At 40.4% G+C, this 11,476-nt stretch overlaps 1 protein-coding gene and 1 pseudogene across 1 annotated transcript; both read right to left on the bottom strand.

Moving 5' to 3' along the window:
• Nucleotides 1-4,618, bottom strand: part of LOC112076994 (ryanodine receptor 2-like) — a 46,169-nt pseudogene extending 41,551 nt beyond the window's left edge.
• Nucleotides 493-11,086, bottom strand: LOC139026242 (A-kinase anchor protein 13-like; the record flags this gene model as incomplete). Its single annotated transcript, XM_070441526.1, has 4 exons — nucleotides 493-657; nucleotides 5,219-5,521; nucleotides 10,314-10,650; nucleotides 10,956-11,086. Coding segments are annotated over 3 exons (687 nt in total), but the record flags the coding sequence as incomplete, so codon positions are not given.
• Between the last annotated feature and the right edge of the window lie 390 nt (nucleotides 11,087-11,476).

The following is an 11,476-nucleotide window of genomic DNA, read 5'->3' as shown; positions in this document are numbered from 1 at the left end:
ATAGACAGACTCCTAGATGCATCATTTTAAACATTCAGATTCTAATGTCATTCAAAGAGGATAGACAGACTCCTAGACCTGCTCATTTAAAACCATTCAGATTCTTATGTATTCCATACAGCAGGACAGACAGACTCCTAGACTGCTCATTTAAAACCTTCCAGAGAAGATTACTCTGTAGCTCAATCCTCTCCATCATTCATGCGTTAGATATGGTATTGTCTTCATTAGTCCATCACATACCTACAGTATAACATAGAAGCAAGTTCCTTATTGTTTAGGACAATCCTTTAACCTACAGTATCTAAATACGAAGCAGTTTTCCTATTGTTATAGACATCTTTAACCTTACAGTAATCTGACATAGAAGCAGTTTTCCTTATTTTAATTTTTTCAGCAAGGTAAAAGTTTCGGAGCCAATCTGTAGTGGCACTGAGACAAACATTCAGTTAGAGCTTAGTGACACACATGATGAGAGACTTCTATGTGGTCAGTTGGGAGTGTTGTGAGGACGTAGAGGGGTTTGACGATGGGGGGCAACTTGGAATTGGCCTTCATTCACTGTGAGAGGACGTTGCATTGACACGGAGGAGATGAATAGGGGTCTCCTCAGCAGAATAGATCTCTCCATCTATAGGAGGCTCTAGTGCTGGGTATCTACGGAGACAAACAGAGACAATAGACTACAATCAAACCACTTGTTGATTTACACGGCCACGAAAGATTTACACCCCATTGTAAGTATTCACATTTTGCTGCACAAACATTTTTAATAATATTTGATTATACATTTGTTAAATTGGATCAATATTTTCAAGTATTATGTTGGCAGCATCATTTTATGGGTATGCTTGTCCTCGGAAGGACTGGGGAGTTTGTCAGGATCAAAAAACATTAGAGGAGCAGTCTTCTGAAACCGAACTTCTGGATAGAGTTGTTGAGGGGTCCTGACGGTCAGTCCTGATTTCTCTGAAACTAACTCTGGGATAGATCTGTTGGAGGTTCTGATGGGTCCAGTCTCTCGTCCTGATTTCTCTGAAACCTTAACTCTTCGGGATAGAGTTGTTGAGGGTCCTGACGGGTCCAGTCCTGATTTCTGAAACCCTAACTCTGGGATTAGAGTGTTGAGGGGTCCTCTGATGGCTAGTCTCAGTCTGATTTCCTGAAACTAACTCTGGATAGAGTTGTTGAGGGGTCTGACAGGTCTATCTTCAGTCCTGATTTCTTTGAAACCTAACTTGGGATAGAGTTGTTGAGTGTTTCCTGACGGGTCCAGTCCTGATTTCTTCTCTGAAACCAACTCTGGAGTAGAGTGTTGAGGGGTCCTGACGGGTTCCAGTCCTCAGTCCTGATTTCTCTAACCTAACTTCTGGGATAGAGTTGTTGAATGTTCCTTGCACGGGTTCCAGTCCATCTGATTTCTCTGAAACTAACTCTGGATAAGTTGTTGAGGGTCCTGATGGGTCCAGTCTCATTCTGATTTGTCTGAAACTAATCTGGATAGAAGTTGTTGAGGGGTTCTGAACCGGGTTCCAGGTCTCAGTCCTGATTTCTGAAAACTAACTCTGGGATGAGTTTTGAGGGGTCTGAATGGGTCCAGTCCAGTCTGATTTTCTGAAACCTAACTCTGGGATAGAGTTGTTGACGGTTCCGTACGGGTCCGTCTCAGTCGTGATTTCTCTGAAACTAACCCTGGGATAAGTTCGTGAGGGGTTCTGATGGGTCCAGTCTCAGTCCGATTTCTCTGAAAACCTAACTCTGGGATAGATTGTTGAGGGGTCTGGACGGTCCAGTCTCCGTCCTGATTTCTCTAAACTAACTCCTGGATGAAGTTGTTGAGGGTCCTGACGGTCCAGTTCCTGATTTCTCTGAAACCGTAACTCTGGGAATAGAGTTGTTGAGGGGTCCTGACGGATCCAGTCCTGATTTTTCCTGAAACAACTCTGGGATGAGTTGTTGGGCGGTTCCTGACGGTCCAGTCCTCAGTCGCTATTTCTCTGAAACCTAACTCTGGATAGAGTTGTTGAGGGGTTCTTGATGGGTCCAGTCTCAGTCCTGATTTCTCTGAAAACCTAACTCTGGGATAGAGTTGTTGAGGGGTTCTGATGGGTCCAGTCTCAGTCTGTTTCTGAAACTAACTCTGGATAGAGTGTTGAGGGGTCTCGACGGAATCCAGTCTAGATTTCCTGAAACCTAACTCTGGGATAGAGTGGTTGAGGGTCTGGACGGGTCCAGTCCTGATTTCTGAAACCTATACCTGGATAGAGTTGTTGAGGTCCTGATGGTCCGTCTCACGTCCTGCTTTAAATTTGCGTAAAAAATCAGAGAACACGGTCTGAATGTTGCTGTATATAATGGACTCCCAATCAATGTACTTAGCTTGAGTAATAATGAAGCAAAACGATGTATAAATGTTGCCCTATAGAGTTAAAGCAACAGATGGTGTAATTGTATTCAAATTTGCAAAGGTGGCAAGCATTAAACTCTCGGTGTGAAGACATACTCAATAAGAAACTTAGTTTTTAATTGTACTGTCTTTGGCCAAAAAGTTTTGAGACATGACACAAAAAATAATTTTCACAAAGTTTTGCTGCTTCAGTGTCTTTAGACTATTTTTTGTCAGATGTTACTATGGAATACTGAAAGTATAATTCAAAGGCATTTCATAAGTGTCAAAGCTTTTATTGACCATTAATGAAGTTGACGCAAGAGTCAAATTGCAGTGTTGACCCTTCTTTTTTCAAGACCTCTGCAATCCGCCTGGCATGCTGTCAATAACTTCGTGTGCCACATTCCTGACTGATGGCCAGCCCATTCTTGCATAATGCATGCCTTGGAGTTTGTCAGAATTTGTGGATTTTTGTTGTGTCCCACCCCTCTTTGTCCGTCGATTGAGGAAAGTTGGATCTTCAAAATTGTCAGGGAAATTAATCTTTGGGCTAGGGCGTATTTTGAACGTCCGGATGGAAAAACGTGCCCAAGTAAACTGCCTGCTACTTCAGCCCAGAAGTAGGATGTGCATATAATTGCGTAATTTAGATAGAAAACACACTCTAACGTTTCTAACGGTTAAAGATTACTGTCTGTGAGTATAACAGAACTTAATTTGGCAGCGAAACCCGAGGACAAACCAATCCAGGATTTTTTTTGTGAGTTGACAGTCTTTCAAACCAATATTTCTATGTTTTCTAGATTTATAAGGCGACTTGCTTGCAGTTCCTATCGCTTTTCGCACTGGATGTCAACAGTGCTAGAAATTGGGTGATGTTTTTCTTTAGAGAAATTTAAGAGGTTGGCAGTTCAGAAGAGGTCCACCTAGGCACTCTAATCGTTTTGATGCGTGCTCCATCCGGTATTGAACACTGTAATATCCCGTCTTAAAATTTATTGATTATTTACTAAAAAAATACTAAAGTTGTTTAGGAAGTTGTTTTCAAATGTTTGGACAGCGTTTACAGGTAACTTATTAATATTTTGTAGTCATGCTGGGCGATTGAACCGGTGTTTTTTCTGAATAAAACTCGCCAATAAATGAGACATTTTGGAGATATAAGATGGAATGAATGAACAAAAAGGACCATTTTGATGTTTATGGACATATTGGAGTGCCAACAAAGAAGTTTCTTCCAAAGGTAAGGCATGAGTGTTAAATCGTTAATTTTCTGACTTTTTGTGTTGCGCCTGGTGGTTTGAAATCTGATTTTCATGGTGTTTGGTGTGCTGGGCGCTGTCTACAGATATAATCGCATGGGTTTGCTTTCCGCCGGTAAACCTTTTTGAAATCTGACACGGTAGCTTTAGTTAATCAAGAAGTTAAGCTTTAATTTGTGTGTTCACTTATGAATGTACTGAAAGTTAAATAATTTGTAATCATTTTTGGGAATTTTGGCGCTTGCCATTCCACGATGTTGTCAAATTGATCCGTTAAGCGGAGTGAGCCAAAAAAGTTAGGTCTGGGAGTTCCTGCGCATGGACCAAAGATCAATGTTTGTTCCCGAGCCACTTTGTTATCACTTTTGCTTGATGGCAAGGTGCTCCATCATGCTGGAAAAGGCATTGTTCGTCCACAAACTGTTTCTGGATGGGTTGGAGAAGTTGCCTGTCGGAGGATTGTGTTGTACCATTCTTATTCATGGCTGTGTTCTTAGCAAATTGTGAGTGAGCCCACTCCTTCTGCTTGAGGAAGCGACCCCCAAAACATGAACATGAATGGTCTCAGGATGCTTTACTGTTGGCATACACAGGATGATGTAGCGCGTCCTTGTCTTCGTCTGGAACAAGCTTTTTTTTCGCATGCCCACAAAACAAGTCGGAAAGGGATCATCAGGGAAAATGACCCCAGTCCTCAGCAGTCAATCCTGTACCTTTTGCTGAATATCAGTCTGTCCTGATGTTTTTCTGGAGAGAAGTGGCTTGTTTGCTGCCCTTCTTGACACCAGGCCATTCTCAAAAGTCTTCGCCTCACTGTGCGTGCAGATGCACTCACACTGCCTGCTGCCATTCCTGCGGCAAGCTCTGTACTGTTTTGTGCCCGATCCCACAGCTGAATCAACTTAGGAGACAGGTCCTGGCGCTTGCTGGACTTTCTTGGGGCGCCCTGAAGCTTCTTCAAAATCATTTGAACCGCTCTCCTTGAAGTTCTTGATGATCCGATAAATGGTTGATTTAGGTTGCATCTTACTGCAGCAATATCCTTGCCTGTGAGCCCTTTTTGTGCAAAGCAATGATGACGGCACGTGTTCTTGAGGTACCATGTGTGACAGAGGAGAACAATGATTCCAAGCACCACTCTCCTTTTGAAGCTTCGTCTGTTATTTGAACTCAATCAGCATGACAGAGTGATCTCCGCCTTGTTCCTTGTCAACACCACACCCGTGTTAACGAGAGAATCACTGACAGGATGTCAGCTGGTCCTTTTTGTGCCAGGGCTGAAATGCAGTGGAAATATTTTTGGGGGATTCAGTTAATTTGCATGGCAAGAAGATTTGCAATACTTGCCAATTTGTCTGATCACGCTTCATAACATGTCCTCCCTGTCTCAACACTGTAGTGTAGTTATACCTGCTACTGTCCTCCCTCTCAAACACTGTAGTTAACTGCTGACTGTCCTCCCTGTCTCAACACTGTAGTTAGTTACCTGCTGACTGTCCTCCCTGTCTCAACACTGTAGTGTAGTTAAACCTGCTGACTGTCCCCTGTCTCAACACTGTAGGTTTACCTGGTGACTGCGTACCCTGATCCTTCTTCTTCTTCTTCTGTCCTTCTTGTTCTTCTCCTGTCTTTAGCCAGCTGCAGCAGTCTGTTAGTCATCTATCTGGTTCTGACTGTCTCCACTAGGGGCCTTTAGGGCCGGGGCCTCAGAGAAAGGGTTTAGGCTCTTCCCTTTCGTCGAGGTCGGGGAGTCTTTCCTGGGAGAGGAGGAGAGCTCAGTGGGGTCCATGGGGTCTTTGTCCAGGGAGGTAGAGGAGGGGAAGTGGGAGGAGTCGTCTGAGGTGGAGGAGGGAGTTCTCTGTATCCACCTCTGTTGGAGATGACAGGAGGAAGGGTTATGAATATGATATTACATTATATTAAACATTATAATAATGTTGTCTGTGTCGGTAAAGCCACCGGGTTTCTTCATGCATCGTGCCGACAGAAACAGACATCTCCCTGGTAAGAACAAGGGTCTTCATGATTAACGACTCATGGTGTAATCATAACAACATACAGGAACTCAAGTCCTTTTGATCACCTGACCTAGAATTTCAAACAATCAAATGCCGACCACATTATCTCACAAGAGAATTCTCTTCGATCATAGACACAGCCGTGTCATCACCCCCAAGCAGATACCTCGACGGCCCTCAAGGAAATTCACTGGAACCTAAACTGAAAACCGTATATCCTGAGGCTGCATTTATTGTAGCAGGAAATTTTAACAAAGTTAATTTGAGAACAAGGCTACCTAAATTATATCAGCACATTGACTGTAGCACGCTGGACCACTGCTACACTAACTTCCACAATGCCTACAAGGCCCACCCTCGTCCTCCCTTCTGCAAATCCGACCACGACTCCATCTTACTCCTACCATCCTATAGGCAGAAACTCAACCAGGATGTACCCGTGACTAGAACCATTCAACGCTGGTCTGACCAATCGGAATTCACGCTTCAAGATTTTGGGGCGGCAAATAGCCTAGTGGTGAGAACCTTGGGCCAGTAACCAAAAGGTTGTTAGATCCAATCCCCGAGCTGAAAATGTACAAATCTGTAGTCCTGCCCCTGAACAAGGAAGTTAACCCACTGTTCCCCGGTAGGCCGTCGTTGTAAATAAGAATTTGTTCTTCACTGACTTGCCGAGATAAATAAAGGTTAAATAAAAAAATATATAACAATTAAACAAGCGAAATGTCGGTATAGGGACAAAATGGAGTTGCAACTCAACGGCTCAGACACGAGATGTGGCAGGGTCTACAGGCTACGTTACGCTAGGCTTGGTTACGGACTACAAAAAGAAAACCAGCCACGTCACGGACACAGGATTCTTGCTTCCAGACAAACTAAACACCTTCTTTTAGGATGATACCACCGACGTGGCCAAGGACTGTTCCCCCCCCTCTCCTTCTCCGTGGCCGACGTGAGTAAGACATTTAAACGTGTTAACCCTCGCAAGGCTGCCGGCCCCGACGGCATCCCTAGCCGCATCCTCAGAGCAGACAAGCTGGCTTTTGTGTTTACGGGCATATTCAATCGCTCCCTATCCCATTCTGCTGTCCCCAAATGGTTCAAGATGGCCACTGTTCCTGTACCCAAGAAGGCAAAGATAACTGAACTAAATGACTATCGCCCCGTAGCACTCACTTCTGTCATCATGAAGTGCTTTGAGAGACTAGTCAAGGATCATATCACCTCCACCTTACCTGCCACCTTAGACCCACTTCAGTTTGCATACCGCACCGATAGATCCCCAGAATATGCAATCGCCATCACACTGCACACTGCCCTGTCCCATCTGGAATGCTGTTAATTGACTACAGCTCAGCATTCACCACCATAGTACCCTCCAAGCTCATCATTAAGCTCCAGACCCTGGGTCTCAACCCCTCCCTGTGCAACTGGGTCCTGGACTTTCTGACGGGTCGCCCCCAGGTGGTGAATGTAGGAAACAACATCTCCACTTTGCTGATCCTCAACACTGGGGCCCCACAAGGATGCGTGCTCAGCCCCCTCCTGTACTCCCTGTTCACCCACTGCGTTGGCCATGACGCTCCAACTCAATCATCAAGTTTGCAGACGAAACAACAGTAGTGGACTTTATTAACAACATTCGACAGACAGCCCAACAGGGAGGAGGTGAGGGCATACGGAGTGTGGTGTCAGGAGAAACAACCTCTCGCTCGAACGTCAAAAAAAAAAGGAGATATCGGTGCACTTCAGGAACAGGAAAGAGGTCACCCCCCTATCCACATCGACGGGACAGTAGTGGAGAAGTGTAAAGTTCTCGGCGTCACACACAGACAAACTGAAATAGCTCACCAAACAGCACGTTGTGAAGAAGGCGCACAGCGCCTTTCAACCTCAGAGGGCTGAAAAAAATGTGGCTTGTCCCAAAAACCTAAAACCACAAACTTTACACATGTCGAATGAGAGCATTCCGGGCTGTATCACCCTTGGATACGGGCAACGACCGTTCCTCAACCACAAATCTCCAGATGATGGTGAGGTCTGCACAACGCATCACGGGGCAAACTACCTGCCCAGGACACCTACAGCACCGATGTACTGGAAGGCCAAAAAGATCATCAAGGACAACAACCACCCTAGCCACTGCCCTGTTGACCCCCGTACCAGCCAGAAGAAGGTCAGTACAGGTGCATTAAAGCTGGGACCGAGAGACTGAAAAACAGCTTCTATCTCAAGGCCATCAGACTGTTAAACAGCCATCACTAACATAGATAGGCTGCTGCCAACACACAGACTCAAATCAATAGCCACTTTAACTTTTTAGGGCTAGGCCCCTTTTTTCTCCATTTCCTGTCTGAATGCCTGCCCAAAGTAAACTGCCTGTAGCTCAGGCCCTGAAGCCAGGGCATATAATTGGTACTATTGGAAATAAAACACTTTGACGTTTGTAGAAATGTTAAAACAATGTAGGAGAATATAACACAATATATATGGTAGGAAAAAATATAAAGAAAAAGTAAAGACAATACATTAAAAATATGACAGATAATACAATATAGATATATTAAATATAGCATTGCATATAATATAGTATAGATAATATATTATAAAAATTATACATATTATAGTACAGATAATATAGATAGTATAGTCAGTATAGATACTATATTATAAATATGATATTTTTTATAGTATAGCAAATATAGATAGTATAGTCAGCATTGATAATATATTATAAATATGATATTTATTATAGTAAAGCAAATATAGATAGTATAGTATAGATAATATATTATAAATATGATAGATATTATTGTACAGATAGTATAGTATATATACAATATAGATAGTATAGTATGGATAGTATAGAATATATAATATATTATTAATATGATAGATATTATAGTATAGATATTATAGTATATATATAATATAGATAGTATAGTATGGATAGTAAAGTATATATAATATATTATTAATATGATAGATATTATTGTACAGATATTATAGTATATATATATATATATATTATAGATAGTATAGTATGGATAGTATAGTATAGATAGTATATTATAAATATGATAGATATTATTGTACAGATATTATAGTATATATATATATATAATATAGATAGTATAGTATGGATAGTATAGAATATATAATATATTATTAATATAATAATAAAGATGAATAAAGATGAAAGATATAATAGTACAGACTTTAGAAAGTACAGATAATATATAATAAATATCACAGATATTATAGCGTAGATATTTTAGTAGATAGTGTAGAAAAAAATGCATAGATGTAATAGTATAGATAATATATATAGTATAGTATAGATAATAAATTACAAATATGATACATATTATAGTACAGATGTTATAGTAGATATAATATAGATTGTATAGAATACATAGTATAGTATAGATAATATATTCAAAATATGATTTTATAGTATAGAGATTATAGAATAGAAATAATATACCTAGTATAGTACAGATAACATATTATAAATATGATAGATATTATAGTATATATATAATATAGATAGTATAGAACAGATAATATATTATAAATATGATAGATATTATAGTATATATATAATATAGATCGTATAGAACAGATAATATATTATAAATATGATAGATATTATAGTATAGATATAATATAGATAGTATAGAACAGACACTATATTATAAATATGATAGATATTATAGTATATATATAATATAGATTGTACAGTACAGATAGTATATTATAAATATGATATATAGTATAGATATTATAGTATAGTATAGTATAGATATAATATAGATAGTATAGTACAGATGATATATTATATTTATGATATATAGTATAGATATTATAGTATAGTATAGTATAGATATAATATAGATAGTATAGTACAGATGATATATTATATTTATGATATATATTGTAGTATATATGTAATAAAGATAGTATAGTATAGTTAATATGATGGATAGTATAGTATAGATATAATATAGATAGTATAGTATAGTTAATTTGATAAATATTATAGTACACATATTATAGTATAGATATAATATAGATAGTATAGTTAATATGATAGATATTATAGTAAAGATAGTATAGTAGATAGTGTTGATAGTGTAGATTAAAGTTGATGGATATACAAGTATAGATAGTATAGTATAGATAATGTAGATATTATAGTATAGATAATACATTATAAATATGATATATATTATAGTAAAGATAGTATAGTATAGATAATATAGATATTATAGTACAGATAATATAGATAGTATAGTATAGATAATATAGATAGTATAGTATAGATACTATATTATAAATATGATAGATATTATAGTAAAGATAGTATAGTGTAGATAATATAGATAGTATAGTATAGATAATATATTATAAATATGATATATATTATAATACATATCTTACAGTATAGATAGTACAGATAATATATTATAAATATCACAGATAGTATAGTATAGATATAATATGGATATTATAGTATGGATAGTATAGTTATATACAATATTATAAATATGATACGATATTATAGTATAGATATTTTAGTATAGATGGATAGTTTAGAATAAAAATCATAGATATTATAGTATAGATATTATAGCTTCTTACCTTAGCCATTCTCATGTGTTCTACCCTCTCCATTTCTCTGTGTATGTGTTCTCTGTCTCGATCTAGTTTCTTCTGAGCGTCTCTCAGTCTCTCTAGATCTATCAGATAGTCCTTCTTCTTCCTTTGTAGCGCCACCCTCTCCGTATCTAGCTCCCTGCTCCTCCTCCCCGTCTCCTCTTCCTGTACCAGGAGCTGCACCTCCCTGTCTGTCAGCTGCTGCTCCCGCACCTCCCACTCCCTCTCCCTCCTCCTCTTCTCCTGGTCGTGTGTGGCCTGTTGGCGCTGCAGCGTGGCCAGCTCTCCTTGCTGTGTTCTCCAGGCTGCGCTGTTTCTCCTGCTCGATCAGGGAGTTGTGGCGGGAGGAGGGCCGGGAGGAGGAGAAAGGAGGTGAGGCGTTCGGGGCGGTTGGTGAGAGCCTGGCGCTGATCCTCAATGAAGCTGTCTGCTGGACTACCACTGTCTGCAGGGACACAGAGACAGATACACCACTGTCTGCAGGGACACAGAGACAGATACACGTCTGCAGGGACACAGAGCAAGATAACACTCTGTCAGGGACACAGAGACAGATAACCACTGTCTGCAGGGACACAGAGACAGATACACCACTGTCTGTCTGCAGGGACACAGAGACAGATATACCACTGTCTGCAGGGACACAGAGACAGATACACCACTGTCTGCAGGGACACAGAGCAAGATACACCACTGTCTGCGGGACACAGAGACAGATACACCACTGTCTGCAGGGACAGAGACAGATACACCACTGTCTGCAGGGACACAGAGACAGATACACACTGTCTGCAGGGACACAGAGACAGATACAACCACTGTCTCAGGGACACAGAGACAGATACACTGTCTGCAGGGACACAGAGACAGATACACCACTGTCTGCAGGGAACACAGAGACAGATAAACACTGTCTGCAGGGACACAGAGACCAGATACACCACTGTCTGGGGACAAGAGACAGTAACACTTCTGCAGGGACACAGAGACAGATACACCACTGTCTGCAGGGACACAGAACAGATATACCACTGTCTGCAGGGACACAGAGACAGATATACCACTGTCTGCAGGGACACAGAGACAGATACACCACTGTCTGCAGGGACACAGAGACAGATATACCACTGTCTGTAGGGCACGAGACA

This window comes from Salvelinus sp. IW2-2015, unplaced genomic scaffold (genome assembly GCF_002910315.2).
Source record: "Salvelinus sp. IW2-2015 unplaced genomic scaffold, ASM291031v2 Un_scaffold4185, whole genome shotgun sequence".
In the NCBI taxonomy this organism is placed as follows: Eukaryota; Metazoa; Chordata; class Actinopteri; order Salmoniformes; family Salmonidae; genus Salvelinus; species Salvelinus sp. IW2-2015.
Note: the sequence above shows the minus strand (reverse complement) of the source record. Positions and strands in the feature narration are given on the sequence as shown.